The sequence below is a fragment of the Rattus norvegicus genome, chromosome 15 (assembly GCF_036323735.1).
Source record: "Rattus norvegicus strain BN/NHsdMcwi chromosome 15, GRCr8, whole genome shotgun sequence".
Lineage (NCBI taxonomy): Eukaryota > Metazoa > Chordata > Mammalia > Rodentia > Muridae > Rattus > Rattus norvegicus.
Window position 1 is genome coordinate 23915116 of NC_086033.1, and position 23964 is coordinate 23939079.

A 23964-nucleotide genomic window follows, 5' to 3' on the forward strand; every position below is an offset into this window, starting at 1 on the left:
AAGAGAAGGAACTGCCTAGAAGGTAACCACCTTCCAAATGGGAGGAGCAAAGTAAACCCGCCCGATGTCCTGTGCTGTCTGTCACACAGGTCTGCTGTGGAAGGCGTTCATCACCCCATGACTGGAGCTGCACGCGTCGTTGTGCCAATATATTTGCCTCCAAGACACTAGGGCAGCAGCAGCATTGAGGGCCTGGGGCTGTCTCAGTGATAGATAATTTGTGTGGCCTCGGGCTCACCCAGCACTAAAAGGTAAAATGGAAAAACGGGCATAAGCACAGTCTTCTGTTTCCTTTCAGTTTTCCTATTTTAATTCCTCTCATTAGCATTTACCAGTATAGGTTTGATGCTACATGGACAGCCTTCTCCACCTGGCTAAATCTATCAAGACTCAGGTTTCTTTGTGCGTCTCGACTCCTTTGACCCCATCCTTTAGCCTGACAATACCCCGTGATCTTACCTGATGTGTTTTTGAAAAAGAAAATGCATGTGTCTGTGTCTTAAGTTGAATATCTTTTCGAATGGCTCCTTGGAGCAGGTACCAATTCCGACAAGAAACTGATGCTTGAAGGTCTTCTAATGGCAAAGCTGGGAACCTTTCCCGAATGAACCTACGTTCACAGAGCAGCCGCAGGTTACCTTCAGAGGGAACCGATGTTCTGGTGGTGCCGTCGTCCCTGCTGTGGCTAAAACCCAACCCTGCTACTTACAAGACTGCAATGTGCAGCGGTGCTGTGCACAGAGAAATAGTGCATCTCGGCATTCTAGCTCATTAGGGCAGAGGTCAGTGTGCTAAGTTAAATAGTGAGGGGGTCAAGACTGTAACGTCTGCTGGCGGGCCAGGCCGCCATGGTTCACAAGCATCTTCCTCCAGTCAGAGCAGGACTCTGCATGGGAGTCAGTGGTGGAGCCACTGCCTTGCCTGTGTCCTGCTGCTGGGTCACATGGGGTACAGTAGCTGCTTGTGATTTATTGGGGAAAGTGACAGGTGATGCTCTGAATGGAAGCCAGAGCCTTCAGTCTGTAACGAAAACCCTGGCTGTTCCTGGTACCTGCAGTTGTTGCCTCCCTTGTGGGAGCCCACAGTTTTCACTCCACAGGGATGCTGCTGGGAGAGCTCATTGCCCCTGCAGTGACTCCGGGATGGGCGCTCCTCCACCAACGTCTCTCAGCGTTGTCTGTCCTTTTTTCCTTCTTCTCGACAAGTCAATCTTTAGGTGGCAAGTATTGTTTTAAGACAGTGTCACCGGTTGGGTGTCAGGACATGCCTTGATGCCACCTTGTCATTTCTGTGTTCAGGAAAGCGTACGATTTGGAGTCGGACAGAACTGGATGAGGCGTTGGGTTCTGCATGACCTTTCTTACCTGCTGAGGCTCTTGACTTTTCCCCGTTTTGAGCTTTGTAACTAGCCTAAGAGCCATGCCCCCATTTCAGCTTCCTTGGCAGAAAATAGAAATGATATTGCTGGACACTGGTATATGAACTCTATATTGTAGACCAAGGGAATCCCTTGAACACTTGGGTGGGATTTTAACACCCCCACCCCACCCCCGCCGAAGGATTTTCATTATCTTTTAAATTCCATGTGAGTTTACTACAAAGGCAGGCTGTTGGCTCTGCCTCTTTGCAGAGGTTTTAATCGCTCATCTACTAAGTAAATGGATTTTTTAAAAACATCCTCAGATTTCTTTTTTAATGTGTATGCTTCAAAGGCACCTTGTGGGCTCAGACCAGAGCACCCCATTCAGCAGCTACAGAGGATGAGTCAGCAGCACCCGGGCGCTCTCTCTGTTCCTACAGATTCTCTGTGAAAGGCTCGCCAGGCAGAGGGCATCCTGACCTCCTTCTGGGAGCAGTGCCTTTTTGCCTCTCCAAGCAGAATTTTGCCTTTCTGCCTAGGCCTACCATAAGCAAGGGCGCTTCACTAGAGACACTCTCAGTGCCTACTGTTTGTCTGTGGTGCACCGTGCCAGGTACCTCGACTTCCCCAACACTGTCACAGTTCTCTAGGGGAAATGGCACCAGACAGGAGGGAGGGGTAAGGGGAGAGCTGGTTGTTACAAACTTGTAGTTCCGGACCTGAAGACGATTGGGCATCAGCGTGAACGCTGTGAGAGCATCGCCAGCCACTCTAAAGCACAGCGTCTTAACGCTGCCCGTGGCAGCCCAGGTCCTCAGGGTCCCCAACAGAGACCAGAGTGTCACACCTGACTCTCACCTCCTTCTGCGTCTGGTTGGCAAGTACGTCATAAGCCATGAAGGTCAGCCCACATTTAGGGAAGAGGATGCTAGACTCCACTTTTCAGAGGAGCAGTGATGAGGGATTTGTGACCCTCTTCAACCCACCAGACATGTGTCTTGAGAGGAGAGCCTCGGCGAGACCTTGAAGAGGAAAGGGTGGAAGGGCGTTGGGCATCCATGGTGGGTGACCAAGTGCACATTTCCATTTGAGACAAAAATCAGGTGACCATAGGCTGAAGGAGTCTGGGAAGCTGGTGTGGCTGACAGACACACAGTGCTTTCCTAGACTAATGCTGCTGGGGGTGGAGCCGCCGTGGAGGCTCTGGGAGGTGTAGGGTTGAAGGTATTAGCTTTGTTTAGTTTGTGAAGATGGTGAGGTCACCATGACCTGTTCTATTCCAGACCACCATCGCTCCTTATGGTTCACATGTCCCATTGACCTGATGAGGTGCTACCCATGGAGTTCTGTTCTATCTTTGTGAGGAAACTTTGTCCTGGGCTTGTTCCCTCTGCCCATGCTTAAGAATGGCGGTTTTCTGTAGTGGTTTCCATCTGTGACCTCGCCTCAGCTTTCTTTGCTTCCCTTCTCCGCATCTTTTTCTTGAACAGGGCTCTTGTTCATCCTCCTTGCTTTAGCTAACATCCCACGGAAAAGGCCCGCCGACATGGTTGGCCTTTCTGCTCGGATGGGAAGGCATCCTGGGGCTCAGAAACCCAGGGACCACACAGCTCTGAGGTGAGATGGTGCTCCAAAGGAAGGGCATCCTGAGACAAGGGAGCCCAGGAACCACGCAGCTCTCAGAGGAAGCCTCCTCAGCAGAGGCCTTGCAGCTCCCGGGGAGGGGATCCCCAGCTGAGCTGAGGAACTCAGGAGCCTCAGCCTTCTCTCTGTTTCTTCTCTTCACTGTTTCTTGTCTTCTTCTGGTGAGAGGGTCACACCAGGCAGCAAATCTCATAAAAGATCTATTAGAGGGTCCGGGTGTGGAGGGGACAATTCAGGAGCGACTACCTATGCCCCTGGGAGGGAGTAACACAGCAGGAAGTTGGACAAAGCTTGGTGTTTATAGAGGGGTTCTTGGGCGTTGTGGGGCTTCCTAATATGGAGATTTCAAGGGTGGTAGAATTTCAAGTCCTGAACTTGCGGGAGCTCAGGAATTGATGGGTTTCTGTAGGAAGGTCAGGGATTGGTGGGTCTCCCTATTCATAGGGATTGGTGGCTTTTGTTCAGTCTTTTCACCTAAAATTAATGTAATCTGAGGAGGGTCCTGTTGGGGGTCCGGAGATGACCTTTGTGACAGCTACCGAGGCTAGGACAGTTAGGGAGGTCTTAGGGGCCTGGCTGCTGGGGCTTCTGGTGTGTGTGTGTGTGTGTGTGTGTGTGTGTGTGTGTGTGTGTGTGTGTGTGTGTTGTGGAGGAATAGTGGGGCTGGGTAGTTTCCTGCCTTGCTGCTGGGGCTTCTGGTGTGTGTGTGTGTGTGTGTGTGTGTGTGTGTGTGTGTGTGTGTGTGTGTGTGTGTGTGTTGTGGAGGAATAGTGGGGCTGGGTAGTTTCCTGCCTTGAGGGCTTACAAAGTTTACAAAGGGAGTCCCCCAGGCAAAACCTTCCCTGCCCTTGAGTGATGTGAGGATCTGTCAGGGCCATGGCAGCTGTCCTCTGCCTGGTATCTGGATAACTCGTAATTCCAGTACTCCTTTTAGAAGTGCCCTCACCCTGGCCAGGCCAGAACCTCTCTGATTTTTCCTTTCTCTGTCCATACTGTTGACTTGTTTCGGATTTTCCTCCTAGACAAGTACAACCTGTGGAGCGTCACATGTTTGTGGACCTGGGGTCCCATGCTGCACTAGAATCCCTGGGGTGTAGTAGCTCTTTTTTAATGCCACCTCTTTATCAGGCCCTAGCTCATTCCCACCATTCTACTTTGATTCATCCTGCGGAATTTCCTGGGCTTATATAACAGATGAGCGCCCACGGGTAGCTTAAAACAATGGGTGTTACATTTTCACAGTTCTAGAAGGCTCACGGCTGACTGAGATGAAGGTGTGGACTGGGCCCTGTGCCCTCTGAGGGTTCCGGGGCCTTCCTTGTTTCTTTCAGCTTTTGGTGGCTTCAGGAATTCCTTAGAATTAGCTCCCCTCCATCTTTGCATGGTCTCTTCCTCCGTTTCAGAGCGGCTCTTAAAGATGCTTGTCATTAGAGTTAGGTCCCACCAACTTTTGCCTTTTCCTGAAAGGTTCACCCACAGACTCCAGGGTATGCTCGGATCTGTTTTGGGGACGCAGCATCTGTCTACCGCCTGCCCCCTCAGGCTGTGATGAGGCTCTGTACCGGTCACTCGCATAGCCCATGTGAGCTCATCCTGAATCGTGTACCTTACTTGAGTACTTCCTTGGTCCTATCATACTAACTGAGCAAATCCTACCAGACTCCCTGTTCTCCTTAGGCTAAGAAAGCCAGGTCCTTCTCCTGCAGGACCCTGCTCCTGTAGCCTCACCCTGTCTGCCCTTCCCACCTCCCCACTGCCTTTTTGCTTCTGGAACTTAGAACTTGGGACTCCCGGAGTCTTCTTGCTTAGTGTGTGTTCCACATCTTATCCTCTGGCCTGGATACACGACAACTCCAGAGTGCCTTCCCCTGCTCTGTGCGCCGCTAGCACCCCTGGTCCTGTGTGTTTCTAACACCGTTGTAATAGATCCTTACAGATAGAAGGCTCCCGTGAAGGCAGGGCCCTGGTAAACACTGGGTGTACAGCTTAGGCGCTCAATCTAAACGAGAAACTGGACTCATCTTTGCCATTGCTTTCCCGCCACTGTTTTGCTCCCAGTAGGACTTTGCACTTGCCGTTGTGTAGATACATTAGTGTGTACATGCACTGCTGCATTTGTGTAGCCTACAGGATCTGTGCATCTGTGCAAGAACGCAGGCAGTTTAAATTAAGTCATTTCTGCATGTGCTGGCATTCCTGACCCCTTCCCTTTGTGCTGGTCATAGCGTTGAGGCTGTGAAACAGCCTCTCATGAATGAGGCTTAGAGGACATCTGAGCCCATAAAAGCCCTTACAGATACGGTTTCCCCTAGCTTTCTGCGTCAGCCAGAACATGACATTCCCACTGCTCTATTTATGTGGCTCAGGCCACCCACCCAAAACGGTCAGTTGTCCCTTCTCCCAGTTTTGTGTGTCCTAGGATGAGGATGTTGTTGGACCAGGTATAAGTTGGAGAGGAGCAGGGGAAGGTGCTGGCATGTCCCGTCTTATGCAGACAGGGAGTGGTAGTGTGAGGGGAGGGGCGGGTTTTCGAGGAGGGAATGCAGTTTTGAGCAGAGAGCTATACAGTGCCTGTGGCACACTGCCCAGGCCTGGCTCCCCTGACTGGAGTGTATGATCGAGGAAACTGTGTGACATAGGAAACCTTGACAGAACTTGTGAAAACGCCTCTTCAAGTTGGTCACTATCTTGGCTTTAATTGGTTCACATGTTTCCTTTAATAAATGTGTGTGTGTGTGTGTGTGTGTGTGTGTGTGTGTGTGTGTGTGTGTGTATACATATATAGCTGATCGCGAGTTAAGTGGTGTCAGAATATATTCAAGTAAGTCTATAGAGATCGTTTACTCGTGAGTACTTGATACTAGTGATGGCAGACTTAGGCAAAATATACATTTTTTAAAAATCCTGCTTCAGAGGAAAAAGAGACTCCTAAAACTTGACAATTTTTTTTCCTTCAGTCTGGAGACATCCTTAGGTAGCTGGCATTCTGCTGCGGTGGGCATGGAAACAGATGTCAGGCACAGTACAAATAACTTCGTTGTAATGTAAAACCGCTGTCTGGTAGAGCCATTGACTCAGCCCTTATAAATACACCCAGACCCCTTTGTTCCAACCTGCTCAGTTCCCAGGGGCCTCACCCCACACTTCTCTTCTGGACAGGGTTTGCTGGCTAAGACCGAGTAGGCACAGGTGACCAGACCTGTGGCCCTCCTCTTTGGTGTTCTCAGAGGGCCTTAGAGCAGCTGTGTTTATCCTGGTAAATTTTACACGATTCTCACTGGCATCTTCTCTTGGGAGGAAGTTCTGCCATGGTGCCAAAAGAGTCTTAGTCAAATCCGCGTGGCCACATGGGGTGCTGGTTAAAACATTCAGAGATTAGTAGTTAAGCCGTGGTTAGCACACGCAGTTGAAACCAAACTGTCAGCTGTAATCCTGAATTTCTTGAAACTCTGGCATTAGCTAAATATGAGCAGCCTACCTCAGGACTTGTTTACTTTCCAAGGTATTTTAGAGCGAGGTAAAACTCGTGTACAATTTGTATAACTTGTTTTTTTTTTTTTTCCTGTTAACCTAGCTGTGTAGGGTTCAAACTAGCGAGAATGCACCCAGGATTCAGAACTCTGCAGAAAGTGACTAAATTTAGACTTTTTTGCGAATGAAGATCATACAGAAAGCATTAACATGATCTGAGAGTAAGAGATGCGGCTTAATTAGCATACTCCTCCCTAACTAGTTCATTTAAATTACCTCTCAAGTGTTTTTCCAGGTCTGTTAGAGCGGATCTCGCCGACTCCAACCAGTGTTTGTACAGCCTCTGCAGAATGAGCATTTGCTTATGTAAACCCTTGTCTCTTCTGAGGAAGATTTGAAGAGTCTGTCTCTATAGAATAGGAAACCTGTAATTACTTGTCCGTCACTTTTAAATGAAGTCTCTGGAAGTGACTTGGGCTTTATTACAGCTTGAAGTCTGCTTGCAACCCTCTCCTTCCGTAAGGGCTCAGGGAGCAGCTCTCTGGCCACTCCTGCCCTCTGGCACTAGTGCTCACACCTAACACTTTTCAAACTTACAAGCAACTGACCGTCGCTTTTGTTGTCTCTACTTCAGGTACAATGGTGCTTTACCTAATGGTGACAGGGGCAGGAGGAAAAGCAGATTTGCCCTGTATAAGCGGACCAAGGCCAACGGTGTCAAACCCAGCACAATCCACGTGGTCTCCACACCCCAGGCATCCAAGGTAAGTAGCTGAGGCAAATGGTGATGTTCATATTTCTCGTCAGCTGCTCTTTCCTCTGGACCTTGTTTTTCACGTAGTACAGAGTTAGTTACTCAGCTACATGAGGCTGGGGAATGTCTTTGAAGAGCTGTGCTGTGCACGGTGAGGTGTGTAGCAGCTTGACCCTGACTCAATAGGTGCCCACAGCATCCCTCTTCCCATTCCCCGATGCTCAAACATTTGGAAGCATTGCACGATGGCTGATGGGGAGGGGTAGGCAGGGGACGTTGGAAGTTCGTACACTGTTTTAGGGCAGAAGGCAGCTGGCGTTCATCCGGTTACAGTTGTGTTTGGGAGCTGTGTGATGCTTTTTATCTTAAAGGATTTTTGCATTAGATCTGGGGCTAAACTTCCCAAAGATTGCTATTTTCCTCTGTCCATTGCTATAACGTGTTGTAGCATTGTCCACCCATGACTTGGGGTTGAATTTGCATGATTAATACAGTGTGAAGTAGACAGGCCTAAGTGGTACAGTAGGTTCACCGTGCTTATTCCTTCCCAGTAAATTGGTGGTAGTTTGAAGAAGAATAACACCCTTACGTTCATATATTTGAACTTGGTCCCCATTTGTGGAACTGCTTGGGAAGGATTAGGAGGTGTGGCCTTATTGGAGGAGGCGTGTCATTGAGGGTTGGCTTTGAGGTTTCGAAAGCCCACTCCAGGCCTGTCTTCTCTTTGTGGTTGCTGCCTGTGGATCAGGATGTAAACGTCTCAGCTACTGCTCCCGTGTAGTGCCTGACTGCTTCCCGCCATGATGATCCCAGACTAACCCTCTAAAACTGAAAGCAGACCACCAAGTAAATTTCTATGAGTTGCCTTGGTCATAGTATCTCTTCACAGCAATAAAACGGTAACCAAGACCAAGTTGGAAGTAAATGAAATGTTAATTTTTTTAAAGGATTAAATCATGTGTGTCCTCTGATACATAATCAAGAGATAAGTATCTTGAGTTTCCAGTCTGACTGGCAAGTTGTTACACTGATATTATACTATGATCAGTTTTACATACTACACTTACGGCAAGTTTTCTCTCAATAAAACAATTTGCTATATAATACCTGCCTTTTAAATAACATATTAATGTGCAATGTTTCTTACCGGGTTACTGGATGTGTCTGTGATTATGACTTTGAACAACCTGGGCAAAGTCAAGCACCGGTTCTGTTTTTACTGAACACCAGCCTTCAGAGGACACGACGCTTCCTTGGAATCGAGTGTAGTGTTCATCGTGTTCATGCACGGCATAAACAGTGATCAGCCTGCGAACAGTTGGCTGTTTAAGGATCCGTGACGCGGCCTTGGAGAGGGTCTGCTGATAGTGATAACTGAGCCAAAAAGAAAGAGTAGTGTAGAGTGGACAAGGTTGGCTACTGTGAAGGCTGGGAGATGACGTGACCTGGCTTCACCAGGACCTGAAGGATCGGAAGGAATGGAGTAGAAGCAAGCTCTTGGGTGGTGAAGGACACGAGAAAGGTCTTACAGTCTGTAGTAGTTACTTCCCCCAGCCACCCCTGACAAAATCCCTGAGAGGTTGGTTTACTCCGGCTGCGTTTCAGGAGATGCCAGTTACGGCAACAGTGAAGGCATGGTGGCCAAGGGGCTCAGTCCCTGGTGGCTGGATCTTGTAGCACAAGCCTTTGACTTCATGGTGGATCAGGAGGCAGAGATGGTCCTGGGAACAGAGTACATAGGACTGCCTCTGATTGACTCCCAACCAGCCACGCCTCGTGTCCAAGGATCTGCAAGCTCCCTAAACAGCACCGCGTGCTGGGGATGGAACCCAGGACCTGCGCAGGCCACACCGTGTGGTATGTGAAGAAGGAAAGCAAGACAGATGTTTGAGAGCACACGATGAGTGCCCAAAACATTCTTGGAGTGTAAATATGGACGTAACATTTCTCTTCACTCTATGGGAATCTCCCACCATACACCCGTGATTTCCTTTTAAAGTCGGGAGTTTTATGTTAATAGAATGGCTGACAAACAGAAAGCTGGGGCTGGGGCATGGTGATAGAGGACTTGGCTTAGAGTGTATACAGGGTCCTGAGTTTGGTTCATTCCCACCCCCATGACAGACAGACAGACAGACAGACAGACAGACAGACAGACAGACAGACAGACACACACACACACACACACACACACACACACACACACACACACACACACACACACATTGTAGAGGTTAGATTTCGCTTTGGCTCTCCAAGCTCATGCTGTGATGAAATGCAACAAACTTGTCGCTAGCTCTGGGGAATTTGGACTCAGTGGCTCTGCCTTCTTCTCTCCCCACCTCTTGCTGCCCCCTTTTAGCTTTCGTTATTTTTCCTACATGCTTAGATTTTTGCCTCAAGATTTTTAAACCATTCACCTCTTAGTAGTCGTGCCAGTCTCTGTACCTAAACACGTTATCCACAATACTAAGAATTGGGCACATCAGGCCTTGACCCTCTTTGTAATCTGGAAAAGAAAATATTTTCTCGGAGCCTCGGAAGGCTACTCAAGGTTTGCATTTTTAGGAGAGAATCTGGTAGGCTCAGCTTGGCCTCACCACAGCCAAGGGAGACAGACCAGGGCCGTGGTGTGTGTGGTGGGGGTGCGGGGTGGTAACCACTGGCCTACCTCAGCCTTACTTGTCCTTGTACGACTGCCTCCAGGGCTTTGTACCTAGGAAACACGGAATATCGTCTGTAGCGTGAATAGGGGTTGAATCTGTTTCTCCCATTCAGGGACCCGGACCTCAGTCACAGGCTGTGCCCTCCTGGGCCTCTCAGATGCACACCATTGTCTGTGCGACGTGCTAGGCCTGCTACATTTGCTCTATGAGCCTTGCTTGCTGCTTCTGGGTTCCATCCAGGCACGAACAGTTTCTTTGTGCTCACATATTTGACTGAATCTATAAGCCAGTAGTCTGGTGGACAGGCAGGATTGAGGAGATGAACTCCCAGCTCCTAAACACATTTATTACCCTTCCCATGTTTTGTTTTTCCGGCCATGGCATTAGACATGACTACATCCCGCTGCCGTTCCTGTCTCCTCTGAGTTGATGTTCCTGACTTACCTCTCCCTGCTCCCCATGCTGGCCTACAGTTTATTCCTTCATGCACATCAGTGACCTGGTGTCTGGCCCGACCTCTCTCCTGACACCTTTGTCCTTGTGTCTTCCCTCGGTCTCTCTGTTTGAGGGCAGAGCAATGATGTCTCTTGGCCAGTGGTAAAGTCAGCGGGAGATGGGCCCTCTTAGTCGCCCATGAATGCCAGCATTAAAGCCAGGCAGATTCTGATGGCAAGCCCATGCTATTGTTGTATAATCTCGGCTTGTATAATCTTTACTTGTGGGAAGAATACAGGTACTCTCCGACTGTATAATGTGGTTAGAAGTATCAGAAGTCCTGTTTTACTCCTGGCAGATCTGTTACATAGGCATAAAGCCTCATATTTTATTCACCCATTCATCTATTCAACAAATATTTATCCAGTACCTTCCACGCCCAGGCATTATGCCAGGTACTGGGTAGACTGCCTCGGGCAGACGCATCAGCATGGAGCTAATCGGCCAGTGTGGGCAAACAGTGGAGTGTTGTTTGAGTACATATGCAACTGTGCACTGTGAGAAGCGCTGGGAGGGAAAAGGCACAAATGTGGACTAGGTCGGCAGGGAAGAGTCTCTGTGTGAGGGCGAATAATCCTCCGCAGACTGGGAAATGTTGGGGTAGAGCCAGCCAGGGATGCAGAGAGATCAGGCCTAGCTGGAGGATTTGAGTTTCTCTGAAAGGGAAGCATTGGGGTTTGCACTAGCCGGGAAATGGAGCGGATATCCTGGAGCTTTTGTTCCCAGCGCTGGTTCTTATAGGAGCTTATCCGGTGTCCTCACACCTCACCTACTCTAAGATCAGTACTCATCCAGTCTGATGGTGGCGCCCGTACGGCCTCCTCTTACAGATGCACCTCTATTCAGCATGGCTACCCCAGGAACCAAGCTGTGGACACGTAAGCCTTGGGGACCAACAATACCGCAGCGGTATGTTTGAGTGGGTAGTGGATGGAGCACTGTGAGCGTCACAGTGATTGTGGGAAGTGGGAGAGCTGACGTCATCTTTAGTGTTAGCTCAGCAGCTAACAGGATTCATCGAGTCCACTTTTGAAGTGTGTCTTGGTGGCCCTGGAAAGCATAGCTGACTGCTTGAGGAGAAGCACCAGCTTCTCAGTGTCCCCAGATTGTTCACTGGTGCTGCTTTTATGTAGTTTGGCTTTGCAGTCTTGATTTTGGTTTCCTTTATAGTCACTTTGTTATAAATCTTCAGTCCGTATAATGAGAGAACCTGTTTGTTTTGCTTGGTAAGACAGGGTGTAATATGTAGTTTAGGTTAGCCCTAAACTCACTGTCCCCCTGCTTCAGCCTCCTGACTACGTGTATGAATCACCACACTCTACTCTCTGACAATTTGAAGTTCAAGAATTAGTTAGTGAGATTATTGTAAATAATTTAATTAATTCAGTAAGGTATGTTATAGTTTGGGCTTTTCCATTTAGGTGCACTGTAAGTATGAATATTCTGAACCTATAAAGAAAAGAAAAGAATGAGTAATAAACTGCAGAGCTGAATGTATCTTGATTCTCTACTGGATACAAACATAAAACAAACTGTCATTTCTAGAATGAGAACCCACTTATTTCAGTAAAACTGCAGGCACGGGTCAGCTTCTACATGGTTAAAGTAGCAACTTGTCGTCACTGAGTGTGGATAAAGCAAAGACGGTGTGTCTGAGAGCATGCCATACAGTTCACCTGATTTCCTGACAGAGTATCCTGCCTTCCAGTACAGTTCTTGTAGGAAATGATCGTGTCAGTTTAAATTTATGGTTCCGATCATTACACAACATCCACTGAGATGGGGGAAAAATCACCCTTTGGAAAATTTAGAAAAGCAAAGCAGTAAAATCCGAGTCATCAAGGGCGAAGCGCCAACCATTTCATGTAGAAGTCCAGTGATTTACTTAAAGTGCAATGCGAAGACTGTGGAGATGGCATGATGGCTTTCGTTGATTTCATGGAACCGGAAGGAGTGACATCTGAAAAACATTAAGCTTTATTCTGGCTCTCATGGATTCAATAAAAATGGTTTCCAGGAGCCGTACTTACAGGAAAACCTCACAGATTTTGCACAGATGATGCAGGTGAGGAGCTGGGGAGAAGGGTCTGTCAGTGGATGCTCTCCCTGGTGTTCCTTCGGTGGATGATTTGAAAGATAAACTAAGGAAACCTTGTAACATTTTATGTTGAAAGAATTGGTTACTTCACATCAGAGTTATACTAGAGTTAAATAGCATTCTGAAGAGCCAGGAGTTGTTACAATGTTGAGGTAACATCAAAAACACACCAGAGTTAGATAGCATTCCGAAGAACCCGGAGTTACAATGTTGAGGTAACAGAGCCTTGATGGTATCCTCTTAGCTCTGATGTCTCAGAAAGGCATTCGCCTATACAGAAACTGAGGTAGCAGTTGGCTGGGTAGCGTTTTTAAGGGTTTGGCCTTGGTAGTGTAACTGATGTTATGTGAAGCGTTTCTTTATATTAAGAATAAGAAATTGTAATGCCAACATGGCCAGAGTTAGTTGACAGGTAATTGATGATAAAACCCATAAAAAGCAAATAGAGGCAAGTGTGGTGGTGAGTCAGAATATATTAGAACCAAATCTGAAAAGAAATGCAAGTAAGAATTCCAGGAGAAAAAATAAAGTATCTGACAGCTTACCCGAGCATGGACCTTATACAGACTACAGATATGAGTAATGCATTATTTACTTTTAACATTATCTTTAGGGCTGGGGATTTAGCTCAGTGGTAGAGCGCTTACCTAGGAAGCGCAAGGCCCTGGGTTCGGTCCCCAGCTCCGAAAAAAAAGAACCAAAAAAAAAAAAAAAACCCCAACATTATCTTTAAAATTCATTGATTCCTATGATCTGACCTATGATTCCTATGATTTTTGGAATTCTGTAGAGCAAAAAAATCACACCTAATAAGTAATTTCCACGGCTTAGGTGATGGCAGAAACAGTGACTATACGAGAGCAGGTGCTTTGAACGTGGATCAGTGAGCAAAGGGCGAGAGCTGCCCCTCCAGCACAGGCAGGGTCCTCGTGTGTGCAGACTCTTTGCTCCCTTCAACTATCTGGAGCAGTAGGAGAACCTGGGTTCTTCAGTCAAACCCTAGCTCAGACATCGAGCCACGTGTGCAACTAAGTCAAAGAAAGGATCGTGTTAACAGCTTCTAATGACTAACAGGGGACTTGGAAATTAGTGGGGTGACTCTGTGAGTGATTGATGCCATTGCCCGCCACATTTGCGTGTGGTTTCATAGTATGAATACCAGGAAATGTATGGGGTGCTTTTAAGTATTTAAAACCAGCGTCACTTGCAGTTTTACGACCTGAAACAACATAATTCCTTATCAGTTCTCTTCTGTAGCCTTTTGTGAGCCTTTCAAGTAGGTTTCAGTATGTTGTATAATACATTTTAACCTGAAGTTAGAAGTCTGATTCGAGATTCCAACATTGAGTACTTCCAAAAGAGCGACGTATTGATTCGCGATATTGGGATTTTCCTAGTTTCCGCAATTTAAAAGTCGTTTGTTTGTGTGTGTGTGTGTGTGTGTGTGTGTGTGTGTGTGACTCTGATTTGCTGTGTAGCGTGAATAACAGTCACGCTTTCAAATAAAAGAGTCTCTCGTATGCACTCTGTAGGTAGTTAGCCCATTTGGGTGCAGGGGGCCTTTGCCTTAATTTCTGGTTTTGCCTTCATGGCAAAAGGAAACCTGCATGTAGTAAGGCAGGGACTTTTTTTTTTTTTTTTTTTTTTTTTTTTTTTTTTTTTGGTTCTTTTTTTCGGAGCTGGGGACCGAAGGCAGGGACTTTTTAAGAGGGATTATCATGGATTATCAAGGGCCCAGTGTAATCGCAAGGGCCCTTAACAATGGAAGGGAAGGGTTTTTGATGCATAGTTTAGAGAGAGATGAGGGCAAAGGGCAAAGGGGGCTTTGAGGTAGAGGAAGAGGACCATAAATCAGAGTGCCTGCTTCCTCTTGAAGCTGGGGACAAACCTGTCAGCCAGTAAGGAAACCAGAACTTCACTCTTCCCACCATAGGGTCTGCAGTCCACCCAAGGGTCTTAGAAACAGTCTCCCCCAGAACTCACTCACTCCTTGCTGTCCTCCTGGTGTGATTCTGGCAGGGAATCCAGGGTGCCTGCTGAATACTGGCAAACAAGTGTGCAAGAAAATTTATTGTGCTTTTTGCAGCAGAGGTCTTTGATGGTTTGTTACAGCAGCAAGAGAAAACTTACACCTACTGTTTTATGGTAGATTAAGTACAAAACACCTATATCTGTGATTGGTTCTTAGTCTTGTGTTAGAGGAAGCAAAGATAATGAGGGGGAAAAAAAAACGACAACTGAGGGACAAGGAACAATTTTGGAAGTAGAGAATTAAAACAGGAAATGTTGATTCTAGCGCTTGGCATCTTTAATTAACACTGCAATTATGTATATTACATTTACACAATAATTATAATTTTGACTCAATGCATGCATTAGTTGGAAAAATAATTTGTGTCCTTAAAGCAAAATTCCATTGACTTGTTTTTAACATATTAGTCTTAGAGAATGTTATCTTTAATTATGCTTTTAGTCTAACTCAGTTGAATTATGACCCCGTTAGTCACTTGGAACCCTCTTTTTGTTGAGGAAGGGGGTCTTTTCTTATAACTTTCCCTTTGAAAACAGTGACCAATAAAAATTCAGAGAACTTTTATTTAGATTGCATTTTTAAAGTGTCAAAAAGCCAAACCAACCAAACCAACTGACAAAAAACGACCCTGGCAAGTTGACTCACTTCTCTAAGGAGTGGGTGCTGCCCAGGGCCCTGGAGGACTGGCCAATTGTTGGTGCCGGAAGCACGGAGTAAATTCCCTTGAGAACAGGGGACCGCACTGAGAGAGGCTTGCTTCTGACTGTCTTTCTGAGCCTGCTGGAAATGTGGCTCAGAAAACCCATTCATTGCCAGACAGGGGCTGCCGTGACAACAAAGTGAATTAGTGAATTCTCGCTCACAAGAGTACGAGCTGCCAGGCTGATGAGACTGCTCAATGGGAAAAGCTGCACACGAACAAAGACGGGGTTTAGATCCAGTGCCTACCTAAGAGCCCAGTGCAACAGCGTGTCAGCACATCTGTAACCCTGGCTGGCACTGGGCTGCAGAGAAAGGCAAATCCCCAGAATGTGCTGGCCATGCAGTCTGGGGAGCTCTGAGTTTAGTGAGAGACCTGTTTCTAAAAGTAAAACGGAAGACACCCGATGTCCAGCTGCCACATGCACATTTTCAACTTGTGTACAAAACACACATGCACACACAGAGGCACACGCATATTGACCTTCACACAAACACACACACATGCACACTCACACACACCTGCACACACACATAAACACACACAACACACCTGCACACACACATACACATCTGCACACACACACACCTACACACACACCTGTACACACACACATACACCTGCATGCACATACACACACCTGCACACACACCTGTACACACACACATACACCTACATGCACATACACACACACCTGAACACACAAATACACATCTGCACACACACACACCTACACACACACCTGCACACACACACAAACACATACAACACAGCTGCACACACACACCTGTGCACACACACACACCTGCACACATACACACACATGCACACACACATACCTGCATGCACACACACACACACCTGCACACACACATACACATCTGCACACACACACACCTACACACACACCTGTACACACACACATACACCTGCATGCACATACATACAGCTGCACACACACCTGTACACACACACATACACCTGCATGCACATACACACACACCTGAACACACGAATACACATCTGCACACACACACATCTGCACACACACACCTACACACACACCTGCACACACACACACCTGCACACACACACCTGTGCACACACACACACCTGCACACATACACACACACTTGCACACACACACATGCACACACACATACCTGCATGCACACACACACACACACACACCTGCACACACACATATGCACACACACACAGTTGGAATTGGAAGCTGCCTTGTTGAATTGGCAGCACCGGTGGTTAGTGAGATCAGGTGTTCTGCAGAGAGCCATTCTACAGAAGGATCAGTGATGGAGGCTTGACTTCAGTAATAGCGAGTGTGTCTGCAGGGGTGGTTTTGATAGCATGCTGTACAGGTGCAGGGAAATGAGTCCAGTGCAGCTGAAAACAGCGATGGAGTGGAGAGGGAATCGCTATCATGGGCTGACTGGGAATGACTGCTGTTGGTTTAGATGTGCTTCGGAGCACATGGTTCTCGAGAAAGTATGTTGGCCTCTTTGAAACCCCACGTGACTGTGTCCAGCACCACTTACATCTTCGAGCTCGGTCAATGGCATCTGTGTTCTAGGTAAAGAAGTCCTGGCCTCTGAGCCCTTTGGTTTTGTCTTGTGGAGCGGGCAGACCTGCTTGCTTGGACTGTATTCTCTTTGCATTTTCCGCTGCCCTCTGAGCTCCTCACACGGTCTGTTCTCTTCCTCTCTGCTTGCCAGATAGCCTTTCCCCTCACAGCTCTGTGCTTCTGTCGGTAACACCCTCGTTTGTTAACACATGCTTCCGTCTCATATACTAACCTGTGCTGTCACCTCCCTGGAATCTCCTCCCCATCCTCAGAGAGAAGTCCTTTCTGATCTCACAGAATGTTTGCTGTGCACCTACGCTTCGTCAGAGGTGTGGACTGGCTTTCCTCAAAGGCAGGAACCTGTGTGTCTCCGCTGTCCAGCTGCCTAGCCCGACATGCTCAGCTCTTACACAGACGCTCTTACCTGCTTTGGGCCTTCCTGGGACAGCAGGTTACCCTGTAGGTTTGCTGTCTAGTGGCTAACTTGGAAGGCATCAAGTGCTATATGGTAGTGGTAGCAATTGGCTAATGTACACTGATGTTGGTGAGGTGGGCTCTGGTTTCTGAAGCCTGGCCCCTACACTTTTGTACCGGCCGTTGAGGTGTTAGAAGAAACTTAGCTAAAGTTGGGTTAAAACTGAAACTGAATTTGGTTGTAGGCTTCCTGTGTGAACTTGATGATTTAAGTTTATCGTTTTCTTAGCTCCCAGCAGTGAAGCATTATTGCGAAGAAGTTTCTGAATCATTGAGCGCACTAACGTTGGAGGTCAGTGGACACCCTCACTGGAGAGTGTGGTCAGCGCAGAGAGTTCCGTGACACAGCCCTTTCAAGGGAAGGTGCTTCTGGCCCAGCACAGCCCATTGCTCTGGCATTCTTCACCCGCCAGCCGAGTTCCACAAGCCTTGAGTCTAGAACATAAGAGTTGTTCTGCGTGTTTTTCCATGTAGAGCTGCGCCCTTGTTAAACACGAACAGATTAGATGTTTTTTTTTAAAAAAAAGATTTCTCTAAGTCGGTCATAATAATAATGTCTGGTTGAAATTGTTAATTTTTACTGCTATAATAGTCAGGAATCTTAAAGCGATAGGACCCACAGAATGCACGTGTATTAAAGGGATGGGGGGTTTCCTGAGTGGTCTAACAATGGCTGACACACAGCAGGTAAGCAGAGTATGGCAGTTGCTCAGACCATGTGGCAGCATGTCTCAGCATCCCCGTTTGGAGATGAGGGCATGGAAGATACTCAGGGAGCTTCTGGTCTTCAGTCTACAAGGAAAACCTGGAAAGGAATGCAGTGGTGTTGGCGACAGGATAGGTGAACTTGCCAGCAAGAGTGAAAGCAGCCAGGCAAACAACACAGTTCCTTTCCCCTTCTCTGGGCTTGAGGGGAGGTACCCACTTACATCAAGGTGGGTCTTTCCTCTTTGAACTAATCTGACCGAGGAAACCCTCACAGGAGTTGAGTTGAATTCTGTAGCAGACAACCGACATTAACCATCGCCGTTACGTTCCTTTGCAGCCTAGTCGCATAAATAGAAGAATGTGACTACATCTAAAAACATAACGTGTTCTGGGTGTGTTTGGGCAGACATGTCCTGGTGTATGTGTGGAGGTCATAAGGCAGCTCGTGGGAACCAGCTCTGTCCTTTTACCACGAGGGTCCCGTGGATTGAATCTGGCGTGAGCTTGGCGGCAAGCGTCCTCACATGCAGAGACTACTCGCTTGCCCTGGCGTGCCTTGCTGGGTCATCCGAACGGCATTGATATTTAAGTCTTACAAGCAGAGTAGAACTGATGTGAATCTGCCTGTCTTCGGTGAGGTGAATGGACTTTTGGCAAGCAGATCTTACCTAGTATTTTTAATTTCTTCCTACTTTCTGCTTAGCATGTGACGGTGAGTGTCGTTAGCCCAGAGTCTCATACGTTATAGGTGCACATCCTACCTCCGTACACCCCCAGGTCTGGTATCTTTCATTTATTTCGACTTTTCCTTAGCATGCACACATCTTCCATGTGGAATTTGATGGCTTTCCACGAAGCAAACACCTGTTTACACAGCACCCAGGTCAAGAAGCAGTACCCTGCCTGAGCTCTAGAGATCCGGTAGCCCCCTCCTGGCTGCTGTCCGAGCTAAGCAGGTGCCCACCACCCGACCCGGAAGCTACAGGTGGCTTCTGCTCCCACCGTGTGAGCGTCTCTGTGTCTGACTCCTTGTAAATGAAATACTCATATGTTGGATGCAGGAGTTTGTTTAGTGTTATTTAATGTTTTGTGTGGATACTATTCTAATAACTAAGATGCCTGAAAGTTTTGATAGCACCGAAATCCCAGTTAGATTTTTTTTGGGGGGGGGGGTTTCTGATATTTGGTTTTTTAAAAGCTATTTCACCTTAGGATGTAAAGTCGAGGTAAATGCAAGTTAATCATAGCTACCGGTGTTTATGTTTAAGCCTGCAACAATTTAGAAATCTAGCTTTTGCCGCAAGTGAAAAGAAAAAAAACCTACTTTCATTTGGAAAATTGGTAGATTTGCTAGAACAACAATAATTTTATAGAGCTGAATATTCCAGGGAAAACTCTAATTCTATATTACTCTTTTACTACTGTGGTACGTTGCTGTCTTCCTCTGAAAAACATTTTTAATGCTCACCGATGACCATGTTTCCCTTAGTCTCCAAATTTTTGTGAGGTCCGGAGGTCGCTTGACGTAGGAGTCAGAGATGGTGTGGACCAGTGTGGGTGATCCTGACCAGATTCGTGGCGCTTCTCCTTGCTGGCTGTGAGGCCCAGGGCATGCTCTCTAAGCGTATCTTTGCAGGGTTGCTGGTGAGGACCAGGCAGGATGGACCATATACACATCCCCTGCCTGCTAGGTAGGCTCTAGGGGACCAGTAACTGTTCTTTTTAGTGGCTACACAAGGGCCTCAGAACGTCCCTGCTTGAATTATAATACAAAGACAGCTTTAAAATTTTGATGCTGGTTAACACTTCCCTTTCTGATTTTAGTGTTAATATTTTTTTTTTAATTTACTGTTGCTCTTGATGGTTTTTGAACAGGTGAGTGAGCACTCCAGTCAACTTGCCAAACTCGCGATTCATCTCTCCTTGTGCTAAGTTTCTCGTGCTTGCCCTCCGCTCTGTATTCCCACCTGTGACGGGAGAGAAGGTTACTCTAAAGTTAAGGACAGGGAGTGTCCCAGCCTCAGCACTGTTGACAGCTTAGACTGGTTGGCTCCTCTGCCAGGGCGTCCGTCCTCAGTCATGACTGCCAAGGAGGTCCTCAGACATTCCTCATCTTGGGAGTCCTAGATGCCAGTTAAGGAACATTGATTTAGACTGTTAATCTTTTGTTGGTGTGGAATCTAGAATTAAACTCCCCAGGTTGAACCCCCAGCCCCCCTTTGGCTGAGTGAGAACCACTGCAGCCCTCGAACACTCAGTTCTCAATGAGAGAATAAATACTTATCTAGCTCTCAAGTTGGACTCCTGTAAACCACGTACATGTAAAGTTCTTAAAGAATAACCTCTATACACAGTAAATGCCCATTGACCACTAGTAATTATTATCTGTATAATTCTATACTAACTACTGTTAACTGCTGCTTCTAACATGGGGTGCCCTTTTACGTCTTCTGGTTGTTGCCATTCTGTTTATCACAAAATACAAACAGAGTGGATCATACTTCTTAGCCAAGGAAGTCCACGTTCAGAAGCTGCCTTGACATGGCTCTGATGTGGGACGAGGGAAGCAGAAGAATCAGGAGGCGGTTCCAAATCCCTCTCCTTCAGACACACAGCACAGGAGGTGGGCAGAAGCCGTCACCTTACATTGGGCTTTATGGAAATGGATGTACTTTCTAAATTGACCTTTGATACGGGGTTTAATCTGACTTTGGTTTTGATTAAGAAGAACTGGTCTCTTCTCTTAGCCTCTGTCTTCCCAGACTTGCCAGCACCCTGAGAACCAGCATCTCCAGGATGAGGGATTCAGAAGCCTGTGTAGGGGAGAATAGGCTGAAACTAATACTGATTTTTTTTTTCTGGTGCCTAAGTTAGTGGATGCTCCCTCCTCCCTGGATTCAGCCTGGTTTGACAAGGATGGATTCATGTTGCCCACGCCTTGGTTGTGGCAGTGGTTGCTAATTCTATAGAATGAAAAGGCAGGGCTGGATGAAGGAGGGACAGAAGGAGCAGCAGAAGTTATGTTAGGGAATGTGTTTCCTTAAAGTAGGATTCTGGAAAAGGAGCTACAAGTCAATACCAGTCCTGCTCAACAAAGGGGATCTCAGTCAGTCAGTGTAACACACCACACCATCTTCAGTGTGATAGACACACCACACCACACCACCATCCTCAGTCACTGTAACACACCATCATGTAACATAACACAGCACCATCCTCAGTCACTGTAACACACTACCATGTAACATAACACAGCACCATCCTCAGTCACTGTAACACACCACACCACCATCCTCAGTCAGCATGACACAGCACAACCCCATCTGATGACACTCCCAATGGACTCACATTTGTAGGTTGATTTTTTTTAAGGAATTCATCTGAAATTAGTTAGTGAGAGGTGTTCTTTAAAAATCTTATTAACCTTCTGACATTCAGAATATACGTTTGTTAAAGAAATAGCATTTTCAGCTTAGAAATATCCATGAGGCTGGTATGAAATTCTAAAGGTAATTGTGGTGGTTTGAATACGCTTGGCCCAGGGAGTGGCACTATTAGAAGGTGTGGCCTTGTTGGAGTAGGTGTGTCACTGTGGGCTTGGACTTTAAGACCCTCATCCTAACTCCCTGGAAGTCAGTCTTCTCCTAGCAGCCTTCAGATGAACATGTAGAGCTCTCAGCTCCTCCTGCACCATGCCTGCCTAGACGCTGCTATGTTCCTGCCTTGATGATAATGGACTGAACCTCTGAACCTGTAAGCCATTCCCAAGTAAATGTTGTCCTTATAAGAGTGGCCTTGGTCATGGTGTCTGTTCACAGCAGTAAAACCCTAACTGAGACAGAAGTTAGTACCAGGAAGTGGGGTATTGCTGTGATAGGCCTGATGATGCTTTTGTTTGGGAGAAGGTGAGTTTTGGGGGACTACGGATTTGGAAAGCATTGGAATGCTTTAAGTGGGGCTTCATGGGCTATCCTAGTATGACTGTGAAAGACTGTTACTGAGAGTGATTTTAACTGTGGAAGCTTGGCTCTAGAGGAGAAGAATTTTAACATGTGGCTGAGAGATTGTTCTTGTGATAGTTTGGTGAAGAATGCCATCGCTTTTTGCCCTCGTCTGAACAATCTGTCTGAGGCTCAGGTGAGGAGAGTCAAATTAATTGCATTGACAAAGGAGGTCTTAAAAGAATCCAGTTTAGACTCTGGGCTGTGGTTTAGTCTCATGAAGAGCGTTATGATGCAGCATAGCAAGATTTAGAAAGAAAAAATAGAAAACGCACGGTTTAAAGTAGTTAAAGGGCACCAGGAAGTGCAATAGAGCTGGGTGTTGTGTTCACATTGGGGAGTCCAGTGTCATGGGATGACCACCACCAAAAACAGCAGCAGCAGTGGAGTGGAGTCAACCGGAGCCTAGAGTGCTACAGAGGGCAGAGCCGGAGAACTGACGAAAACCCTTCAGAGGGGGAGCCCAGAAGATCATGTGTGGATCCCAGACATTGGAACAAGAAGCTGAGAAGTTGAAGTTCCCGTGGAGACCTGAAAATGTTAAAGATGCCGGAGTTATGGGATACCTGCTGAGGAAGGCTGCTAACAGGAAGTAGAACCAGCCCAGGTGAAAGCAATTGGTTGCAGTCAACAAAGGTGGAAAAGGAGTCGGAGATCTAAAGACCACCTTGACATCAGACATGGGGGTGCAGAGTGTGGAGTTTGCCCAGCTGGTTCCCTGTCTTCCTTGGGAGTTACAGTTAAGTGATTGGATGAATCTCAGAAGAGACTTTGAACGTTGTTGAGACTACTGTAGACTAGGGGGCCTTTGGATGTTGGACTAAATGTAATTTTTATTATGCAGTGTTTAGGTATGCCACCCATAGACTCATGTGTTTGAACAAGCCTATGGGGGCCAGGGAGTGCAGTGTGGTGATTTGAATATGCTTGCCCGATTTGGAGGTGTGGCCTTGTTGGAGGAAGTGGGCATGGGCTTTAAGACCCCTAGTCCTAGTTCTCTGGAAGCCAGTCTTCTCTTAGCAGCATTTAGATGAAGCTGTAGAACTCTCAGCCCCTCCTGCACCATGCCTGCCTAGATGCTGCCATGCTCCCACCTTGATAATCATGGACTGAACCTCTGATCCTGTAAGCCAGCCCCAATTAATGTGTTGTCCTTATGAGAGTTGCCTTGGTCATGGTGTCTGTTCACAGTAGCACAACCCTAACCAAGACAGTAGCTTCAAGCCTTTCCTCCCTCCCTCCCTTCCTTCCTTCCTTCCTTCCTTCCTCCCTCCCTCCCTCCCTCCCTCCCTCCCTCCCTCCCTCTCTTTCTTTCTTTCTTTCTTTCTTTTTTAATAAAATAGAGACAGAGGCTTACCTGGAAATCCATAGGGCATCGGGTCTGGGAATCTCTTTAGTTTTCAAATCCACAGATGGCCTAGTGCCTTGTATAAGACTGAGCAGTGTTTGACAGAAACCACATACATCCACCTAAATGCTTGACTCGCCTCTATATTAAGGTGTTAAGATATTAAGATGTAAAAGCCATGGAAGTCGTTGTCACGCCGTCTGCTTTCTTGGGATGCCCGCATGTCCTTTCTGTAGATGTGTGGCACTTGGCGTGTGGCAAATGCAAACTTTGTTTTGTAGTGTCGTGAAGAGACTATCATTGCTGTACAGCCAGTCCTGCTGTCGCCGCTGCTGTTCCTCTTCCCAGCACAGTATTGATTACGTGGGGATTTCATACCGCGTACCCCATCCCACTCGCTTCCGGTTCCTCTCAGGTTCACCCTCCCACCTCTTTGCTCTCCCCTCATAAAGGGAAAAGCAAGCCCAGTTTGTGTTGCCCATAGACTCATGGAGCACGGTCAAACTCTAGGCAGCCAGCTCCTTAAAACTACCAGACTTGTCCCCTCACCCACCCACTGGTCCCTCCTGAAGCCATCAACTGGGAAGATCTTCGCTTCAGCATCTCTGTCACTGCCTCAGTTTTCAAGTCT

At 47.1% G+C, this 23964-nt stretch overlaps 1 protein-coding gene across 2 annotated transcripts in view; it reads left to right on the top strand.

Moving 5' to 3' along the window:
- Positions 1 to 23964, top strand: part of Peli2 (pellino E3 ubiquitin protein ligase family member 2) — a 144465-nt gene that overhangs the window by 42132 nt on the left and 78369 nt on the right. For both annotated transcript variants that reach the window (NM_001107259.1, XM_017599664.3), the window contains 1 exon segment: positions 7110 to 7239. In NM_001107259.1, the coding sequence (NP_001100729.1) occupies positions 7110 to 7239 (130 nt within the window).